General features: G+C 33.5%; 1 protein-coding gene and 1 non-coding gene across 4 annotated transcripts; one reads left to right on the top strand and one right to left on the bottom strand.

The window, feature by feature from the left end:
- Window positions 1-11,006: 11,006 nt before the first annotated feature.
- LOC129898615 (probable NOT transcription complex subunit VIP2) lies at window positions 11,007-23,061 on the top strand. 3 transcript variants are annotated; one of them, XM_055973218.1, is made up of 14 exons: window positions 11,007-11,117; window positions 12,694-12,837; window positions 15,837-15,945; window positions 16,019-16,197; window positions 16,729-17,110; window positions 19,674-19,883; window positions 19,973-20,056; window positions 20,707-20,795; window positions 20,869-21,096; window positions 21,623-22,042; window positions 22,129-22,181; window positions 22,266-22,307; window positions 22,493-22,637; window positions 22,726-23,061. In XM_055973218.1, exons 2-14 carry the CDS (start codon window positions 12,820-12,822, stop codon window positions 22,783-22,785), a joined length of 2,019 nt encoding a protein of 672 aa, XP_055829193.1. In that variant the 5' UTR covers window positions 11,007-11,117; window positions 12,694-12,819; the 3' UTR covers window positions 22,786-23,061. The 3 variants fall into 3 exon arrangements, with proteins under 3 accessions (XP_055829193.1, XP_055829194.1, XP_055829195.1); XM_055973219.1 differs by having other exon boundaries at window positions 20,905-21,096; XM_055973220.1 differs by having other exon boundaries at window positions 20,911-21,096.
- LOC129901782 (small nucleolar RNA snoR35) lies at window positions 15,865-15,945 on the bottom strand. The gene has a single exon (XR_008769954.1). It is a non-coding gene; the product is annotated as a small nucleolar RNA snoR35 (small nucleolar RNA).
- Window positions 23,062-23,130: the final 69 nt, after the last annotated feature.

Consider the following 23,130-nt stretch of genomic DNA (forward strand, 5'->3'; position numbering starts at 1 on the left):
GGCCATCTATTGGTTACAATTTAATTATTTAAAATTAATTATAAATCAAAATTTATTTAACAGAATTTTAATTAAATAATTTGAATAATTTTTTAAACACGTGGCAACCATCTATTGGTTATAATTTAATTATTTAAAATTAATTATAAATCAAAATTTATTTAACAAATTTTAATCATGAAAAAGGACCTAAAATGCCTCGAACAAAAAATGATATAAAAATGCATCTCATCTAACTATTGGACCTAAAATCTCTTTTTTCGTTAAAGAAAAAATCATTTTTGGACCTAAAGGTGGATGTCAAGGGCATTTTAAGCCCAATAGATGGATGGGAGCATTTTTGTATCATTTTTAATAGTTCGAGGGCATTTTAGGCCTTTTTCCAAAAAAAAATATATGTATACATACATGTACACACACCTAATGCATTTATATTGAAATAACGGTCATAAGAATAATATTAAATTTTGTGATAAATTCTTAAAAATATTATTCTACTTATAATGTTAAAGAACTTAAAGAAAAAGTTATAAATATCTATGTTAAAAAGTAAATATATATATATATATATATATAAATATAATATAAAGAGATATTAAATAGATGTGATATAACAAGGATAAAATAGATAATACATGAGATAAATGGGAGAGTTTGATTATTATTCAAAGTTGAGGGGGGAGTTTAATTTTAAAAATCAAAGTTTGGGGTGAAATCATTTTCATCCATTAATTTTATATAGGGTCAAAATCATTCCCAACCCCCCTCCGAAGTTTGCTTTAAAAATCAAAAGCTCCCTCCCAACTTTCAAGAATAATCATTTTCCCCCCTTTATCCCATGAAATGTCTATTTTGCCCTTGATTTTCTATCTTTCATCACCTATTTATACAAATAAAAATAATATATAATATAATAGCTTTTAAATATATTTAAAAAATAATATAAAAATATTAATAAAAATAAAGGTATATCCTATAAAAAAATTAAAAGATTATCAATTTGTATTGTAAGTAATTTATTTTTTTTTAATTTAAAAAATACTTTATTATTGACAAACGAAAATCGTTTATCTATTCAGACATTTAAGAATAAGAGAGAATTGAAACATGAATTTATATACATATACTTATTAAATGCATGTAATATTAAAATAATAATCATAAATAATAACATAAATTTGAATGACAAAGCCCTTGGGCCTTCGTTCATTTTGTTTAAGAAGGCTGCGACATATACAGCATCGCCCGCCCTGGTTCAAATACCATTTTATCCTACCTTACTGATAAAAAATTGCTCTACTTATAATTTTAATGTGCTTAACTAAAAATCTATAAATACTTAGATTAAGAAAGATAAATAGTATACATTAGAGTTTTGATTATTATTATTAAAATATTCACTTTTTACTCTAGTAATTTACTTCATTATAGAATGTCAATAATTTATATATTCAATTATGATTTTTTTACTTTGATTTTTTCGGATAGAAAAAATAATTTTTATTTTTTAATAGAAAGTTTGTTATCTAGAATTAAAAAATAAAAATTCATGATTTTAAAGAAGTAAAAAAAAGACAAAGGTTGATAATATAAAGGCTAAAATAGTCATTTTAAAAAATTAATTAGGATAAAAAGGAAAAATGATTATTGTTGAAAGTGGAGGGATTTGATTTTTAAAGCAAACTCCGGGAAAACAATTTTGACCCATTATATATATATATATATATATATATATATATATATACACTCTCTCTCTCCACATACTATTATATTTCTCCTCACACAAAAACCTCAACATAAACAAAAAGCCTTGTCTTAAAACCTAATCCTCTTTGTCTCCACACATACTATAACACTCGCCGTAAAATCAAGATAATGGCCTCCGGCTGCATATCAACTTGCGTTAATGATGTCGTGGCCGCGAGAGCAGTACCGATAAGAGCCACATACATAAACCTTTATAAATGGCCGGAATCCGATGCCGAATTCATAAAGTCCGTCAGTTCAAGAATGAAGAATAATATTCATCCAAAACCAAAAGTGGTGGACAGTATTTCATGCAGGCAATTATACTTAAGAAGCTACACTTTTTCAAGAGAAGAAGAGCGCGTGAACGACAAGGCATCAATGAAATGCTATGGAAGAAAGAAAAAATGTCGTAATAGAAATAATAATAATCCAAGTGGTACTGCCCGGAGAAGTAGAAAATGTAAAGGGCTTAAAAGGGCTAAAGAGATATCGTCCGCTGCTTTCGCCTCCATTTTCCGGCGACTATTGTCGTGCACCGTCAAGGTTGATGTGGTTGGTTAAGTTTATATATATATATATATAGTACTAAATTGGTAGTAATTTAAAGATTTTTCTTTTCATCGATCTTCTCTGTTCTACTACTTGGTTTTATGTGTTTTTTCCCCTTTTTTTTTAACAAGTAGAATATCTTGTTTTGCATATATATGTAACTGAATATTATGGTAATGTGTTTAATACAAGAATCTCATTGTTCATGGTAAGAAAGGGTAAGAAAAAATAAAACAAGAACTCCCAATTTTTTTTGGCTCTCTTCCTGATTTGAATACACAATCTTAGAGTTGAAGGTGAACGATATTTAATATCCCAACAACCTCTCTTGTAAGAATTTTGTGTCCCTTGGATGCAGTTCTATTAGGGCATGACGGATCAAATCAAGCTTTTATTTTCAAAAATTAAACGGGGCACGGCAGGTTGTAGGACGGGTCAATGTTCAGACTTCTTTAGTTATTTTATGTAACTTTTCTTGTTTATAACTAAAAATTAGGATCTTTGCGGGGGAAACAATGGTTATCTAGCTAATTATGTTCTTGTATACAATTGAACATCTAATAAGTAAATCAATTTGAAGTAGTATGAGTTTAAGATCTTGGTGATTTTAAAGTTTTCCTTGTCTCAAATTATTTATCATAGTTTCCACTTTCCAGAGACGGGCACTGAAGTTTACAAATTCTTTTAACATTTCAATTTGCAGCAGAAATTGCAATAGTAACAAAATTGATGAGGACTATACTAATAAAACAAGAAAGATCGATATAAAGACAAAAATAAAAAGAATAAAAGGAGGACAAGAGGAAATTTGTGTCTTCAAGGATAGTCCATATTAACCAAATTACACCTTGTTTTGTGTATAATGCTTACCATGTCCAAGGGTGTCTATTCCATTGGGTATAAACTGCCTTAACAAAATTAGCATCATCTTTGTTAAAAGAATTAAAGAATGAATAAACATCGTATAGACATAGAGGGTCTTTTTTTAATTAAAAAAAATAAAAAGTAAAATCTTAAAGTAGGAAGCATGGCGACTTGCGTATATTGCCTTTTTTAAGAATTTAAAAGGTTTAAAACTCTCATTTTCTTTTGCCAGAAAAGATAGAGAAGTCGTCACAAAAGGTTCTTTTCTTGAGAAAAAGAAACTTGAATATATATTATTGATATATATAATTTTTATCTACTATTACTATAAAAAGCAGAAAATTTCGTCATTCTTATCCCATAAGATATAAGTAGTATATACCATTTAATTTCCATCTTTCTCAAAGTATAATAAGTTAAGCCATATTATTCACGTATAGGATTAATATCCAAGCACAACTTTCTTTACTAAAAGGAATTCTCCTTTTAAAACTTTTGTAATAACCACTCATATCATATCATATACTATATGTATCACTTTATGCTTGGAAGGAAAAAAGGAACTCTTGCGGTGGAAAGTATGATGAAGAGAAGAAGAAGTCCAAAAGGGAATGGACCAACCAGAAAAAAAGGATGAAGTCTTAGTGATGAAATGAAATTGCTGGAAAATAATGGAGCTTACAATGCAAGTTTCATGTCATAATTATGTGCAAATGTTTTGTCTCACTGCGTAATTATTACTTAGTGCACGCAATTAATCATCATGAGATTTCATTCACTCAGGTTGTGGTAGATAGTTACATGTTTAATTACTCGTTCTAGTCTATGGGCTTCATAAGAATAATGAATTTAAAATTTAAAGTTACTAATAGATCTCTGTTGTTTCAAAGTAAGGAAAAAAATTCTATTATAAGTGTTCAAGAAAAAACATAGTTTCACTTGAGGAGGATAACAAAGCTGAAGCAATTTTCATTTTTACAACTAGAATATTAAAAGCTTATTTTTTTATTGGGCTCCTATTAATAAATAGTTTTTTTTATATTTAATGAATTTCTCAATACAAAATATAAAGTTTAAGCAAAAAATTACTAGGTTTTCGGAAATCCACACCTATTACCCTAGATTGGCCCATGGTTACCACTACATATATTAGTTTCACGTTCTCATTTAATTATTATATTTAACATTGAGATAAATATCAAAAAAATATTTAAACTATCACTTTTTTTTTGAGTTTCATACCTAAATTATTGAAAGTGTGAGTTTCATACCTAAACTATCACTCCTTAGTTTGAAAAACGCAAATCTCTCTTTTATTCAGCTCTCATCATAGTGTGTGTACTACACTCTCTATTTTATTTTATTTTTAAAATTATCACATCACACTCCATATGGACAAAACATGTCACCTTGACAAAAATTAAATAAATTATTAGTATAGTTAAAGTTAAATATTAAAGTATTACTATTCCAAAAAAATATTATAAAATAAAAATATTTTTCTTACCCTCCACCACTTCATCTCACCGTACCCTAACCTCACCCCCCAAATTTTTAGTTTATTTTTAAATTTTCTTTGTAAAAATTACGAAATTCTTACTTTATCGCCCCCCCCCCCCTCTCCCACTTCATATAATACTTTAGATATTATTTTAATTTTTTAAAAAGAAATAATTCTATCCCACCCACCTAATACTTCAATATATATATATATATATATATATATATTATTCATTCATTTATTTATTATTATTATTTTATTATTATTTTTACTTGCCGCAAAACTTTTTTTAAAATAACATTTTTATTTTTGTTATATTCGGTATGTAAGTAGAAAAAAATATTTTCTTAAAAATATATGTACATATCTAACACAAAAACGAGAAAAATGTAAATAATAATAATAATAATAATAATAATAATAATAATAATAATAATAATAATAATAATAATAATAATAATAAATTAGGAGGGAAGGGCGAGATGGGGTGGGTGGAATTTTTTTTTTTAAGAAATAAAATAATATCAATATTTTTAGGAATGAGTAGGGGAGGAGGTGAAGTCAGAATTTTTCAAAAATATTTTATAAAAGAATTTAAAAAAAAATAAAAGGGCGGGGGGAAATACCATATGACCCAATATATCTGACAAGTCGCACTATACGTCAACCCAAGATGAAATTGGATCTCCAAGATTTCGGAGGAGCCGTATGAGGTGAAAATCTCACGTACGATTCTGGAACGGAGATTTTTTCAATTGAATGACGACCATAACGAATGTCGGCTTCATCCATTTAGCAACACCTTAAGATGGCATAGCCTTAAAAGTAAAGGGCGAGGTTCAAACGAGGAAAGGTTTACGGTGGATACCTAGGCACCCAGAGACGAGGAAGGGCGTAGTAATCGACGAAATGCTTCGGGGAGTTGAAAATAAGCATAGATCCGGAGATTCACGAATAAGGCAACCTTTTGAACTGTGTTTTCTGGCTTATGTTTTTTGACAGCTATCTGGCATTGGGTGTATTGGGATCTAGAATTCCATTGTATTCGAGGAGTCAAGGATTTGCTGGGAATTCTGAATCGAAGAAGAGGCAAATCAAAATATGGTGCGGAAAAACCAAAATCGATATGAATGGAAGATGATTGTCGGGGGATGGGGGTGGGGGACGGGGTGGATGGGGTAGGAGGGAGGTGGTAGAGTTGGGTGAGAAAAATATTGTAAATTTTATTTTTAAGAAAATAATTATTTTAAAAAAAAATCTTTTTTTTTGGATAGTAATACTTTGATCTTTAACTTTTAACTGATTTTAAAAGTTTGTTTTATTTTGTTTTTATTCATGCGCAATGCCATGTGATAAAGTTTTTTCATATAAAAGAGAGAGTGTATTACACACATGAGATATGTTTTTCAAACTAATAAGTGATAGTTTAGGTATGAAACTAAAAAAAAGTGATAGTTTAGGTATATTTTTAACACTTATCAACCGTGAATAAAATTTTGTAATGAACAATACAGAATACTCTTTCACAACATAATTAGTCTTGATAACACCTTGTCATGATAATTAACCTGAATCACTTAAGATTTAAATCTACTCAATGTCTGTCTAACTGCAATCGTATATATATAATTGCCAAAAGAAAAAAAATACATATATTTATGTACACACAGCAAGCGACATCATGTTTCACCATATACGAGCAGGAGAGTACGTTTTTGCTCTTTTAATTGAAGGCTATTGTACGTGCGACTGTGCGAGGCAGATTTTGAACACAACACACCGATTCACATAAATTCAATAGTTTTTACTCAAATCTTGTTTATATATCAATAAAAATCCACTTCATGATATCTATGTATATGATTGTCAACTTAGTTATTAATTAACAAGTACTAACTGGAGATCGTGGTAAGAACATATAAATTTCTTTCCGTTTGCATGTGTGAATGGAAGTCTGATCAGAAACCGTAGAAATATGATTAATCCACCAAAACAAAAATGCATACAAACAACTTAAAAAACAAGAGGAGTGTCATCTAAATGACACAAATGACCAACACACTAATTAACACTCCCACTCCCCACTCAGATAATTGGTGACTGGCCATAATTCATTGGAGAAGGTACAAAAGCTTGAGTTTGAGAGTGTTTCCCTAATTGAAAATTGATTAAAACAGATACCCTTGATCGATCAGTATTATTATATTACTATATGTGGTGTTATAAGAAGTATTTTAAATGGTGTTCGTGTCCGCAAATAATTAGAAGGGAATGAAAAGCTTTTACTCTCTAATTTCTATCTGTCGTAACACTAATTCATCCTATTCTTTCTGAACTTTAATTTGCATGAGGTGTGACTTGCAATTGTGAGTGGAAAAAAAGTATAATAGTTTATGTGTATTATTATGCTTTTATTGAACACAATCATGTACGTACATAAGTGATAGCACTAGACATGATTTCAATTAATCCTGCTGCCTGTCAACTCCTACACTTTATTTGTATACGCTTGTGTATATATCGCATGATGAAAACCCACAGCAATATGCCAATATTTATGGTAGCTTTAGGTTTAAGGACTTTGATATGAAGCTTCATTTATTGCACATGCATTGCTCGAAGCAATCATACATAGCACGACATATATATTATTATATAGAATATGTCATGTATATAAGACAACATTATATTATAATATATAATACGAAGGAAGAAGATTCAACATATAAAAAAGTAAATATTGAAACAAGTCAAGGAGATTCTATTAAATATACATAAAATAAAAAGATAATTTTAACATTATATAAATAATGTAATTTAATTTTCGGCAAAGGGAATTCAGATGCATTCTCTTCTCTGCTATGTCCATGCGCTTTATTTTACGGTATAGTGTTAAGACTACGAAATTTTGATGCTTAAATTCAGAAAGTTATTCCTATGCTTCATTTAGATTGTTCACTTGCTATGCCACCTGTGCTTTTGTATCTTAAAATAGAAAAGGAGGAAGGGAGAATTACTCTAGGAAGGATAATATTCTCAATTAAGTGATAATAAACCATTTCTTCTTAAGATATTAACAAAGTTATTATATCTACTTCCAGATGGTTAGTGTGCAATGTTTCTTTTAATCATTTCATATATAGTATAATTGAGTAAATTCTAAAGAATTAACTATATTTGAAATAATATTTTGTAAATTCACTTACGTTTATATTTGTTTAGTGATTCTTAATAATATGTACGGAAGAAATAATCTGCGAACCAAATTGATGCATATTATATTCCAATAGGTTCGTGAGTGTATGGACCAATACTGAGTTACAATCCCTTGAAGGAACAGAGGCCAAGCTAAGCAATGAGCTGGGCCAGAGAAACATTGGGCTTAAAAATTGGGCAGGGGCTGCCCAAACACAGACCCCCCTCTTTTACAAATTATGACGCAGACTTTGACACTTGGACAGATCTTAGGTAGGCACCCCTCCAAAGTCACCACCCATTAACCCCGTTCAGGTAAGTGTGGATCAATATTGCACCGCCCCCCTTTTTATTATATGGCTTTGGCTGCTCCTTTCTTTTGCTATCCAGCGAGGTGGTATATTCATACAAAATGCAAGCAAAGTAATGTGTTAGACATTTTACTTTTTTACCCTTGGAAATTTAGGGAAAATGAAAATTATTTCCTATGTAACCTTGAACAATTTAGTTTTTCTAAATAGAGTTAATTTTCAATATCGTTTGTTTCGTTTAATTTTCATTTTCCAAGATCAACCATCAATGACACAAGATATATATCATGTGTTTAATGAATAATTAATGTAAATATGGTGTGTGTTTTCCTATGAAATGGTATAATTGAATTTATAAATGTGATTTATAGATATACACGGATTGAGGTGACAAAATACGAGGTTTGTATCTGTATTATTATAATTTGCTTAGTTAATCTGAATAAGCTAACTAATACATAATTGAAATAAAATAACAAGATAAATAAAGGAGATGAGCCTTTCCGATGCTGACAGCTAATAGTGTCAAGCATAAGTTTGATATTCTTGAGAACGTGGTATCACAAAGCTCAATATATAGCTTAAGATCACAAAGTAAGAGTATATTGCTAGTAAATAAATGATGATCTCATCCTCTACACAAAATAAATAGAATAATGTTGTGAAATAAACTAATTTAGTAACATAAGAAAAATGAGACAATAAAAGAGAGAGAAATAATTGAGAAGATATTAATGTCTGTGTTCATATTTTCATTCTTTTGCAAGATTATTTATAGCCAAATTTATAAATTAAAGAATGAATAATTGGGTAGGATAAAAGGTGATTAATTGGGTTAGGGGAAAAGAAAGATTAATGGGATTAGGGGAAAAGTGTGAATGGACATCCACAATCTTTATATCATAACACTCCCTCTTGGATGTTCATGTGTAGCGTGCCTCATTAAAAGCTTTACAAGAAACAATATACATGTAGTTATTTTACACTCCCATAGATGTTGTGCCTTGTTAAAACCTTATTAGGAAAAATTCAGTGGAAAAAAGCCTAATGAAGGAAAAAGAGTACACACATCTGATAATACGCCTTGAGTGTTGCCTCATTAAAAACCTTATCAGGAAAATCCAGTGGAACAAAACCTTGACTAAGGGAAAAAAAGTACAGCGCGTATTTTGCTCCCCCTGATGAAAATATCACTTAATATCTCGAAGACGACGCATTCCAATTTTGTATCTCATTTTCTCAAAGGTTGAAGTTGGCAATACTTTTGTGAACATATCTGCCAAATTGTCACTTGAACGAATTTGTTGGCTGACCCTTCATGGAACGTGGTAAATTTATCATGCCCGGCCCTTCATGGGACATGGTAAATTTATCATGCCCGACCCTTCATGGGACACGGTGAATTTATCATGCCCGGCCCTTCATGGGACGCGGTGAATTTATCATGCCCGGCCCTTCATGGGAGGCGGTGAATTTATCATGCCCGACCCTTCATGGGACGCGGTGAGTTTATCATGCCCGGCCCTTCATGGGACGCGGTGAGTTTATCCTGCCTCCTTCTTTTGATGTATCCTCCCTTCAGTTGAGCTATACATTCAGCATTGTCTTCATACAATATTATTGAAGCGTCTTTTGTCAAAGAAAGACCACATGTTTCTTGAATGTGTTGAGTTATTGATCTTAACCAAATACATTCTCGACTTGCTTCATGAATGACTATTATCTCTGCATGATTTGAGGAAGTGGCAACCATAATTTGCTTTGTTGAACGCCATGATATAACTGTACCATATTTATTTATATGTGGTGATACAACTATATCATGACGTTCAACAAAACAAACTATGATTGCCACTTTCTCAAATCATGCAGAGATAATAGCTATCCATTAAGCAAGTCGAGAATGCGTTTGGTTAAGATCAATAACTCAACACATTCAAGAAACATGTGACCTTTCTTTGAAAAGAGACGTTCCAACAATATTGTATGAAAACAATGCTGCATGTATATCTCAACTGAAGGGAGGATACATCAAATGAGACAGAACAAAACATATTTCACTAAAATTCCTTTTTACTCACGATCTTTAAAAGAAGGGTGAAATAGATGTCCAACAAGTTTGTTCAAGTGGCAATTTAACAGATATGTTTACCAAGGCATTGCCGACTTCAACCTTTGAGAAAATGAGATACAAAATTAGAATGCGTTGTTTTTGAGATATTAAGTGATGTTTTCATCGAGATTTTTTCTTAGCCAAAGTTTTTTTAATGAGGCAGCACTCAAGACATATTACCAGATGTGTGTACTCTTTTTTCTTCACTAGAATTTTTCCCACTGAGTTTTTTTTGTAAGGTTTTAACGAGGCACAACATCTATGGGTGTTCAGAATAAATAAATATATATATATATATATATATATTATTTCTTGTAAATTTCTTTTAATGAGGCATGCTACACGTGAACATCCAAGAGGGAGTATTGTGTATTGGATGTAATTTTCTAAGTGGACCCCACTTGGTATTTTCTCTTTTTCTTGATATTTGCTCTTCTTCTTGTGCCTATATATATATATGCAAGATGGTGCAACGAAAATCCTCTTTTACTGTCTCTATTTTCTGCTACTTTCTTTTTCTTCTTAAATTTTCAATTTAATTTATTTTATAACAGGGGCTAAATTATTTGTATTTTAGCACGAACCAACTGGTGAGGGTAAAATCGGACAAGAGATATTATTACGCCAATCAGTCCTACGTGTCCCCATCCCAATGGCTAAGTGGTGAGACTTCGGGGCAAACAGCATTTTTTTTGGGCTTTTAGAGTTTCGGGCCTTTTAATTCACTTTTTCCTGCTTTTCAATCTTTATCCCTCCACTCTCATCAACATCAAAGATCACCTACACAAATCTTTCTCACAGATCTCTGCTTATTTTTCGCTCTTTCTGTACTCTGGTAATAGCTCTCTCTCTTTCTCTTCGTTAACGCCATTTCTTTCTCTTCCAGCTTTATCTGTTTTTTTTCTTCTTCAATTCATATATACAGCTCTCGATTTTGTATGTCGATTTATGGTTTAGAGAAATGTTAGGGTTTGAATTTGGTTGTAACTTCTATCTAATGTATTTACTTGCTTGTATGATTTTCCCTATTTTTTTTTTTGTGGAAGACTGGTAATTCTTGTGTTTCTTTTAGTTTCTTTGATTGCTGTGGATGTGTTTCATGGTTTTAATTTAATTGGAGCAGATAATTAATCTGAAGTTTTTTCTTTTCACCTGTAATAATTTGAATCAAAATTACTATATAAATAAAAGTTCATCTTGTAATAGAACGGATTGAATATGGATTTGAAGTGTGTTTAAAGCGGTCAAGTGCTCACCGGAAACAATTCACATGTTGCACTCGTACTGCTTTGGAGTCCCTGTGTAGTAGAATGTGTTATTGTGCTTTGTTGCACAACATATAAATGTGAATGGTCTGAGAATTTAATTTATATTAATGTGAGCTTTTTTACATTGCTCATAATTCTATTTGTATGCCATTACCAAAATATACTACTTTTCCTCTTATACTTGAGCCAACAGAGAGGGAAATCGTCATACTCAGTGTTTTAAAACTTTATGAGTTGCACCTTTTTAAACGACTTTCCTTTTTGTTTCTCTTTCTCTTTGCTAAAAAAATTAATGAAATTGAGCTCGTGTAATTGTGTTTGATATATCAATTGTTCTAGAGTTTTGTTATAAGGACGAACTATTTTAGGGTAGAGACGGTGCTCCACTGCTCTTATAAAATGACTAACGTGTTCCTCTCTTGTATGAAATGAAAAGATCTTCAAGATGAAATTGAGCTCTTGTAAATTGTGTTTGATATATCAGTTGTTGTAGAGTTCTATTATAAGGATGAACTATTTTAAGGCAGAGATGATACTCCACTGTTCTTTTGTGCCTATGTTTTCTTTCTCTTGTATGGAATGCAAAGATCTAAGATGGCTAAACAAAAATTCTTGAAATTGAAAAGGAGTTTGAGCTAACCAAAGTTCTGATGGAAATCCAGTAGAATGTGTGAGTAAAATAGAATCTAAGTTCCACTTTAGCTATTTATTGTAAATTATGTATAAAACACTAGCATTTCTTCTTACACCTATATAAAATCAGTCAAACCCGTTTTGACCAGAACAATTAATTACAGTTTTTGACCTGCATTAAATATGAGTGGTTAGGAATCGTAACTGCACATTTGTTTCTTAAAAGAATATAGGTGGGTTAGATCGTATACACTCTCAACCTGGCCTAATAAACCCAACCTGTCCAAAAAAACCCAACCTGTCCTTTTGCTACCACTAGTTTGCACCATATGTTCAATAATTTGCATGATTAAGAGTACATATTTATGTGCTTGGTGGATTCTCAGCTTGTCACAAGGTTTTTAGTTTCCCCCCCTTTTAATACGTTACTATGTTCGCTGCTTTTGATAAATTTGATGGTAAAGATTTTAGTATTTTTTGACTGCCTATTCCATTCACATTGCTTTACAGATAATCGATAATTACACGTTGGAAAGGCTTCAAAAATTAGTCTCCCAAAACCTTTCTGAAGAAAAAGGAAAGGAAGCTTCTGTACGACAAGGAAAATATTCTGCATGACCTCTTGACATTTCTACAATGTCAGGGTTACTCAATGTATTCATCTTTCTATACAGAGTTTATTTTATTTTGATACTCGTGTTCCGTTCTTGTATTTGTGCTTTTTCATTTAGGTTCTTTTTATCTCTTTCCTCTTTTTGGAAGAACATATTGCCCATGTCTGTCTACCTTATCTCTTGGGTGTTCAAAACTATTTCTATGTCACTGTTAGGGTGAAGATCTTACATTGGTAGGAGTCAGGTCTGCGTACACTCTACCCTCCCCAGACCCCACGATGTGGGATTTCACTGGGTTGTTGTTGTTGTTGTTGTTGTTGTTGTTAGGGTGAAGATTTTGTTTGTGATATTGTTTGTTTTGTTAAGATTTTATCTGTGATGCAAATTTTATTTTGATTTTTAGTTGGTTAACTTGCACTCTGTGTTCATTACTTTAATGATGCATTGTTAATGGTGCTTGATTGTTCCTTTTTTACAAAACAACTATATTATGCTTCAATCTTACACTAGTTGAGGTTATACTTTAAAAGTTAATCCTCGTAATTTATGTTTGTCAATTGATCAAAATTGTATCTCTTGATCTCACTATCTCATTGGGAATTTTTTTGAATACATTTAACCTTGTCCAAGTTTTTATCCGTTCTCTCTCGGTCGTGTTAACTTATATTCTAAGTTCTTACCTATAGATTCACTAATAACCATATTGGCTACTTTACCTTCTAAAAGAAAACATATTAGTTTTTTTTAAAGTTTTTTTTTATAATTGTAGTGTCCGAACCCGCATGTGCTCACCTCAATTAATTCCACAGGTACCTTTCACCACCCTCTAGCAACAAGTACCACCTCCCCCTAGAAATCGGTAGCAGGTACTTTGTCCACCAAGGCTAGGACACATGAAAATAAATCACCTTGTTGTTTTTGTCTTGGTTGGGATTTGAACCTAAAACCTCATGGTTCTCAACCTATTTCATTTTCCAATAGGCCACATCCTTGGGTGCAACCATATTAGCTTCTTTGTTAACTCTCTTATGTTCTTTATTTAAAGAATTCTTTTGTTGTTGGTAAGTTCCTATAGTCCTGTTGTGCTTTTATAGTTCTTTGGTATCTCCTCATTCTACCACCAAGATTTTTATGGTCATGATGCAGCCTTTACACATCTAGAACTTCACTTGTTACTTTCTCAATTCAAGTTGTCATTTCCTTCCAATGGATCAGCGTTTAGTCACGTATTCGCTCCTTCAATTGCTTGTCCGTAAATGCCAGTTTTTTTGTTTTTTAGTGTCCACTATTGAATTTTCGGTTGCATACAATTCTTTTCCTTTTTGTTTCTCGCTCACTCTTTCTCTTCACATCCAGGTATTCTAGTTCGTGTTGGGTGGCTAGGGCATCTTTTGTTATATCATTGCAGCCCTTACATTTGGCCATGTCATTTCTTCTGATAAGGATGAAATTTATTTATAGTTACCTCACATTTAAATGTTCTCACGTTTACCTTATCACAAAAGAAAATGTTATCACGTGTGAATGTGATTCCCTCTCGTTACACTTGGTGTTAACTAAAACTAAGTTACTAGGTGATACAAACTCTGGATTAGTCTTTCTTTCATTCCTGGCATGATAATCATATTCTAATATGCTCGGTTGGATCTGTCACTATATCTACCCATATGTCCATTTAGGCCTCCCCCAGTAAACATCAGTAAATATAGGTGGTCATTCTGGATCCTTCAAACCAAGTTACTCGTATTTTCTATGAATTTAATTTTAGTTATCGTATTTAATCTTATTTGGCGAGGAGCATAACCTTTTTCATCCAAAATAATTTTTTGAGGAAATCCAACATTTTTGCAAAAATACAAGGTAAGGATGCTTATCCAATATGGTTTGACCCTTTTATCAATTTTGGATGGAAACTCTGATGTAGAACAAAAATATAAGTATCTTTGCGGAGGTAAACTAACATTAACTATTTGTACAGAATAGAGTGTCATGTTATTTTCTTCTAGTTTGCTTTGGAACAAAGTATACATATCTTTCCATAGTCTAGGCTTAGTTACCTCCTTTAGTCATATTCGTGGAGTACAGAAACTAAACATTAAATTCTTTCATCTAAAATGAATTTGTAAGGGAGACTTTGCTATGGAACAAAATGCAGATTGTAAGTATCACTCTGGAGACAACTGACATTGATTGTTTGGTAAAGGAACAGTTTGAAGGGTCATGTTATTTTCCCCGAGGTTCACCAGAATAGGCTGAGGTGCAGAGCTAGTCATTGGAATTTCCAAATTGTGTACCTTTTTTTACCGTGTTACTGTCAAAACATGAGATCTGGTTTTGATGGATCCCCTGGCATTTTTTTTTATGTTAAGTCAATAATGCAGTTCCTCTGGTCCCTTACCATTATTATTATTATGCTAGCATTATCTTATTTCTTCAATTTGATTACTACTATTGTTACTTTTACTTCGGTTATTTTTACTATTTTTGCTGCCAATATATTTCTTTCTTTAACATTTTTACCATAGTTTATTTACTTTTTTTTTGAAATTTGTACTGAAAAAATGATTTTTCTTGAGCTGAGGGTCTAGCGAAATAACCTCTCTACCCCACAAAGGTTGGGGTAAGGTGTACGTACACTCCACCCTCCCAGATTCTACTTGTGGGACCACACTGGGTATGTCGTTGTAAGTAATGTTGTTCCAATGTACACTTTGATTAAAGTAATATATATGACCAAAGGCCAATTTAGACGGCTCTTGTTTTCATAGAATATCTTGCCTACCACTACACGAAACCTATATGTTGCACCAGAGGAGTACTCAAAACTCTACATATTAGACATGGTCAGAGTTTGACATTTTTAAGCATGTGGTTGCATAATGGAACTCTTACTCTATGTATGATTTGTTTCCTTTTGATTGATGATTTAGATATTCTTGTTGCATCAGTTTTATATGTCTCGTTGATGCATGGATGGGCATTGCTCACTACTTTAATATTTAGTGGTCCACACTCAATTTTTTTCCAATTTGGTTGTAGTCATCTCTGAACGGGTCAGCTTCAAATCTTCCTGACAACACCGGACGCTCATTTCCTTCATCTTTCTCTCCTCAATCGGGTGGAGCCTCCCCTCTTTATCATCACTCTGGTGAGTTGTTTTCTGTATTGTCATTACTTTCTGATTTTTGAAGCAGATGTACTAGAATGCTTCTTCCTCACAGGAAATATTCAGGGCCTTCATAACGTTCATGGAAGTTTCAATGTTCCTAACATGCCGGGTACACTTGGTTCAAGAAACACAGCAATAAATAATGTCCCTTCAAGTGGAGTCCAACAATCTGGGAATAGCCTCTCTGGTGGTCGTTTTGCATCAAATAATATTCCGGTAGCCCTTTCACAGGTTTGTGTATTTCTATTTCATTTTGTTTAGTAGCTTACCTAAATAATGGAGAAAAAACAGCAATAAATAACGTCTCTTTTAAGTTGGGTCCAACAATCAGGTAGTAACCTCTCTGGTGGTCATTTTGCATCAAATAGTATTTCGCTATCCCTTTCACGGGGTTGTGTTTGTTTAGTAGATTACCTAAATAATGGAAAAATAACAAATAAGTCCCTCTAAGATGATGATTTTGATAATTTCTTGGTTTGGCTCTCTCCTACACTTGGTGATTGGTGAAAACATAGTTTGAGATGGTGGAGCAAATGCTTTTTTGAAAAATGGGAAAGAAGATTTGATTTTGGAAATGGAGATTTTAGAAAAGCTTCTGAGAGACATGCTACTAACATTTGTTTAAGCCATTTCAAGCATAGATTAGAATTAGTTTCACAACTTTTTCTGCATCTGTTTTTTTTCCTCTCTTATGTTTTATTCACACGCGCATTTATAATCTCTAGAACTCAACCATCATTGCGTTGTCTATCTTTGTTGCAGATATCCCAGGGAAGTTCTCATGGTCATTCTGCCATGACAAGTAGAGGTGGTATGAGTGTTGTCGGTAATCCGGGATATAGTAGTAACAATAATGGGGTTGGGGGTTCTATTCCTGGGATTCTTCCAACCTCTGCAGCAATTGGTAACCGAAGTTCTGTTCAAGGCCTTGGAATGTCCACAATTTTGGGAAATGCAGGTCCAAGGATGTCAAATTCAGTTGGAAATATAGTTGGTGGAGGCAACATTGGGAGAAACATCAGCTCTGGTGCTGGATTGTCTGTGCCTGGTCTTGGTTCTCGACTAAATTTGACTGCAAACACTGGTTCTGGAAATTTAAATGTTCAAGGATCTAATAGACTAATGGGTGGCGTTCTGCAGCAAGGTAAATTAACCTGAAATGTTGGCAGTCTCTCTTCTTCTAGTTCTGCTAGTTCCCTTCATCTTGTGGTCTGTTCGCGGTTTTATTATCCAAAACTTTCTCTGACATTATTTTCATACTTGACAGAGGCTTAACTAGTTTCCTTCTTTCTTGGATGCGGATATAGACACTTATTTAATAATCTTCTTTTGATCTATTTCTTAAAATATATAAACTCAAACTTTTATGTAGCTTTAAGTTGAAAAAAGAAGAGGATATTCTTTGCTGGGTAGTTGGTTATAGATCGATGTTTTTTCAACATGAAAAGTCTGCTATTCCCTTTTTTGAGGGGGGGTCAAATACAAATCATTTCCCTTAGCTTTGAGTTTGTGGTACATAACCTTCTTGGCCTTTCAAAATATATACATAACTACCTCATTATGAACTAAAGTGAAACTGTTTGTACATTATTCCACCTTTCGAGAGTGAGATTGGTTCTAAGCTTACTCTTCATGAAAAATACAACAGCGAAAATGACCCTTCCCAGTTCAAACTATGAAAAAGAAAAGAAAAGTTTTTAAGATTATTAAAAAAGAAGAAAGGTTGAACAAAAATAAAATAAGAGTTATTCTCTCATTTCCCCCTTTTTCACCTTTATTGCTTAGCACTTATTGGGAGGAGGAAGGAAAGAAGTGGGGGATAACGGAAGAGTAGATATGGGTGTATTTTTATGTTCATATGCTAATTATGTACATATGGATTGTAAATCTACACTTTCACTTTATTTCCATAACATTCAGGAGGTTATGTTTATATTTATAGTGGTTGGGTGGTTTATGCACCTCAAGCGAAAAACTGCAGAGGATAATCCCTTCATTTGGATTAAAAAAAGGGTAATTACATCCCAATATCTCCACAACTATTCTAGTTTGCCAATTTTGGCTCAATTATTACTTTATTACCCGGTTTAGGCAAGTTCTGTAAAGCCCTACCCTCCACTTGCTTACAGTTCCTTTTCTCTACCCTTATGCTGCGGTTGAGAATTGTCGTTGCCGCTGCATACCACCACACAAGCACCATCTACCTCCCTATCTCTGCCAGTTGGAAATCGCCTCTGCCTTTTGGCAACCTCTGTTCACCTTCAAGAATCAAACAGTCTCCTTCTCTTCTTCCAAGATCCATAACTCAAAACCTTCAAAACTCACCCCATCCTTATGAATTTCAGAACATCCGAGATCTCTAATTTCATCCTTCTCAAGTTCGTGAGGCTAGACTTATCTTCGGGAACACGGTACGCTGTTCACCTTCCGTGTGACCATTCCCATACGCTTCTTCATTGTTCGCTATACAATTGGTCAGTTAATTTCATTGCGCAACTTCATATCATGTGCTTATTAGAAATGAGCAAACTAATTGAAGAGCAGTGAATGATAGTATATGTACGAGAAGGACCCCCATTTACAGCATCCTCCACTTTGCAATCCATTGTATAATTGTTATGTCATTGCTTGTAACTTGAAGTAACAACCTTCTCTGATATCGATCGATGGCTTCTCCTTCTGACTAGTACTCAAATAAAGAATTTGAGTTGCTTGATTGGCTTACACCACAGCCTGGTCTCCTTACTATTATGTGAATTTCTTCTCCTTGATGTCTTTCCGAGGTTTCGAAGAGTGTGGATTCACATACAAAAAATAGTGTGGTTGGATACATGGGTTATACAATGTTTATACAAAGCAAATACATTTATTTATACTTATATATATATATTCGATATGTAATGTATAATAGTGTTTATATACTTCTATACAACATGTTATACAGATTTTAAAACTGAAAAATAAAAAAAATAAAGAGGGTTCTGTGGTAGCTTGTGGTAGAAGTTAAAAAAATAACATTAAAATAGATTTAGCTTGATGAAATTCAATGTAAACATATGTTGGCTTTTAGATGTAAAAATTTATTGGGCTATACTCATTGCAAACTGTTTGTTTGGGCTGTACATATGGGTAAGTATCCCTTAAAGAGTTGAGGGAGTCCATATTCAATTGTATGTTTACAGAGGTTGGGTGGTGTATGTGCCACTAACTAAATTTTGAGGGAGATGGTCCTATTTAACTTTTTCTTTTTGTCTTTTTTTAATAGCCCTAAAAAGAGTAGTTACAAGTAAATCTGATTTTTGCATTAAGCTAATTTTTAATTCTTATCATTTCTACTTCGTTCTTCATTGACCTCCTTATAAAGCTATTGGCTATTTGAGCTTTTAGTTGGTTTTGTTCTCCTCATTTGATGAGTTCATTATCCTCACCATAGACCTCAAGTTGAAAACATTTCTAGGACTTCATCAGTGCTTATGAGACGTAGTATCATTTGATTCTGTTTAATTTGAGTATGTGAACACACTTTGATGAAACTTACTTTTGTCATTTGGTTCTGTTTAATTTGAGTATGTAAATACTAGCTTCTTTGCCATTAATTGTGTATAAAGTTGGTATTTGTAGATATTAAGGTGATTCAGGCACCTATGTTATGTATTTTGTGGTAAGGTCGATCCGTCTTCTGTGCTAATGGTACCATCTGGATTCAGCCTCTCCGCAGGCGATGTCTATGTTTGGTAATTCATATCCTACTGTTGGTGGTCAGCTATCTCAGAATCATGTTCAAGCGATCGGCAACCTTAATTCCATGGGAATGCTGAATGATGTGAATTCAAATGATGGATCTCCATTTGATACCAATGATTTCCCTCAGCTAAGCAGCCGACCTAGTTCTGCTGGAGGGCCGCAAGGACAATTGGGTAATCAAAGTGCCTTTCCTTCCTGATATTCTGCAGAAATGATTTTATTTAATTATTCATTCAAAATACTGAGGAAGGAATGATCTCAGGTTCACTGCGAAAACAAATTGCTCAACAAAATCAGGAATTCAGCATTCAAAATGAAGATTTTCCGGCCTTGCCAGGATTTAAAGGTGATTATATGCATGCACAATGTTCTTCTCATGCTTGTTTTGGTTAGTTGATAAACCACTTCTCCCGTAAAACTTTGGTCTGGCAATTTGTTCGGCGTGGTTAGAATAAGGAAAGGTGGGTGGAGGGATGTAGAGGAATATGAGTTATTTCCTAATTTTGTTAGGAAACAACCTAGGGGAACTGTATGTACAAGTTTGCATACCTCTCTCTAAGTTTTTTCATCTTCGTTTATTTTTTTCACTGCAAAGGAGTGATTTAATTTTCATCGCAAAGAAATCCTATTTTGTTCCATTGCAAAGGATCTGTTTTTTTTTTAAACATAGTGTTGGTGGATACGCATTCCCAATTCCTAGTATGTTGTTGTGATGTACCCCCACAAGCTAAACTTGCTTCCCAGTCCTGAATTTTATATGGGATATAGCTCTCTTTTTCTCCTGGGAGGGCTAGGAATTATGGTTTGGGCATGCTTATGGGGCTTTATTCTTTAGTTGTTTCCAGGTCTGAGTTTGGTTGTTTGTTTCTTACCTTTCTTTATGTATAGCTAGAGAGGAGACCAGAAAGGGAAAGGGAAGGGACAATGTAAGATGGTTCCTAGTTGCTTTTGCATGTTAGGAGTCTACTAAATGGAATTGCTCTCATGTTTGCTTAGGTGGAAATGCTGATTATGCTATGGATCTACACCAGAAAGAACAACTTCATGATAATACTATTTCTATGATGCAGCAGCAGCACTTCTCTGTAAACACAAATTTCTGAAATACTGGATTCTTAATTTAATGTTGTGATTACTGATTAATAGTGAATGTTTTAGCCTCGTGACTCTGCCCCCTATCTCTCATTATCTAAGGCACAGATGGGCAGATCTGGTGGTTTTAACTTGGGAGGGACATACTCATCACTTCGCTCACAGCAGCAGCAGCAACATGCCTCATCGGTGAGTAATAGTGGTCTCTCTTTTTCAAATGCAAACAACCAGGATCCACTACATTTACATGGTTCAGATGTCTTCCCGTCATCACACTCGAGTTATCACCAACAGGTGCATTACCTTTATAATTTTTTTTCTCGCTATTCTTCATTTTAATTTTTATATGTTTGTCCCTCTTTATATTTGGGCTGGTGGTGGTGTGGAGTGTGGGGGTACAGAGGTGAGATATGGGTCACATTCACTTCGCATAAAGAGTTGATTGATGCCCTCCTTTGCTGGCTACTTCCTAATAAAATTTTGAAGATATGTTTCCCCTTCCTCTGTTTCTATTTGGAGTTGTTTTTCTTTTAACTTGTTCTTGTTTGGGTAGGGTTGGGGGGAGTGTTGAAATTGGTATACATTTGTTGCTGAGTACTTGTGGACACTGGCTGATTCCAAAAACAGTAATTTGATTTTACCAGAAGAGCCATTTGCTTTTGAAGCATGACTGAGTTGAGTTATATCATGGAAAGCTAACGGTTTTTGTTAGTATTATGGTGAAGAAGCCTTTTCCATGCATAATTTGTAGTGGCGAAAAGGTCCGTATTCATACAGCTTTAGGTGACACTTTACTCACTTTTCACTCTATTTGTTTCAGTCTGGTGGACCTCCTGGTATTGGGTTACGGCCTCTTAATTCTCCAAGTACTGTTTCTGGTATTGGCTCATACGATCAGCTTATTCAGCAGTATCAGCAGCAGACTCAATCCCCATACCGCCTGCCGCATATGTCTGCTTTAGGTCAGCCATACAGGGATCAGGGCATGAAATCCATGCAGGCTCAAGCTGCTCCTGACCCTTTTGGTATGCTTGGCTTGCTAAGTGTAATAAGAATGAGCGATCCGGATCTGACTTCTCTTGCACTTGGAATCGATCTAACGACTCTTGGATTGAACTTGAACTCTGCCGAAAATTTACACAAAACATTTGGTTCCCCGTGGTCCGATGAGCCTGCCAAGGGTGATCCAGAATTTACAGTACCACAATGTTATTATGCCAAGCAACCACCTCCTCTAAATGTGAGTGACCTCTATATTCTTGTTTATCTTCATCTGTTTTACGTTTTTTTTTTTAAATCTACTGATACGTTTTGAATTGGCTGCAGCAAGGATACTTTTCCAAGTTTCAGTTAGACACTTTGTTTTACATTTTCTACAGGCAAGTCTCTCTCTAAGCAAGTCTAGTGGTTCTTGGCCATAAAATTTGAATGTAAAAGTAACTCGGATCTGTTGTTCTTTGCAGCATGCCAAAGGATGAAGCACAATTATATGCTGCCAATGAATTGTATGTTCTTTCTTTTGTACGAAAATTGGTTTTATAGGGAGATCATTTGTTCTACTGTAGCTCCTGATAGCAATCTAGCTTTCTATTGCTTCTTGGGATACCACATACTACATAATTAACCTATTTGGCTTGCTTTTGTTCTTTTTTGAATCTATTTGACAACATTTTCGCATCATTTCATCCAGGTATAACCGGGGTTGGTTTTACCACAGAGAACATCGATTGTGGTTTATGAGGGTTGCCAACTTGGAGCCTCTTGTCAAGACCAATGCCTATGAGAGAGGATCTTATATTTGTTTTGATCCAAACACATGGGAGACAATCCGCAAGGTATGGATTTCATTTTACATTTTTTAATTTATGTTAATTGTAGGAACTGAGGTTCTAGTTTTCTGATTTCTCTGCAATTCCAATGCAGGATAATTTCGTACTCCACTATGAAATGTTGGAAAAAAGACCTGTTCTACCTCAGCACTAACGAGATTATGTTCAGTTTACAGTGTACATTCAGAATCCTTCTAGGACCCAGCTAGTTCTCACCTGTAGTTTTCAGCTCTATTGGGCTTTTTGGCAGCCTGCCGTTGTTACTGTAGTGTTTTCTCAGTTAATTTATTTACCCCTTGTATTTTAAGATGCTCCAAGTCGAAAAAAAAGTTCCAGTACAGTTCTCTCATTTTCCCTGTCAGCTAAACTTTTGCTAACGGGAATTACATTTTTGAGATGATTTTATAGAAATATAAGTGACTTGTTGAAAGTTTTATTGTCTCATAGCTTGTTTGGCCAAGCTTCTGGGAAGTTGAAAGTACTTTTTTATTTTTTCAAA

This window comes from Solanum dulcamara, chromosome 8 (genome assembly GCF_947179165.1).
Source record: "Solanum dulcamara chromosome 8, daSolDulc1.2, whole genome shotgun sequence".
Taxonomy (NCBI): domain Eukaryota; kingdom Viridiplantae; phylum Streptophyta; class Magnoliopsida; order Solanales; family Solanaceae; genus Solanum; species Solanum dulcamara.

Excerpts from the sequence above, each read along its gene's own strand:
- LOC129898615 (XM_055973218.1), top strand. Across the intron at positions 15,946-16,018 it reads CCCTCTTTATCATCACTCTG|GAAATATTCAGGGCCTTCAT; the intron begins GTGAGTTGTTTT and ends TCTTCCTCACAG. Across the intron at positions 16,198-16,728 it reads TTCCGGTAGCCCTTTCACAG|ATATCCCAGGGAAGTTCTCA; the intron begins GTTTGTGTATTT and ends TCTTTGTTGCAG.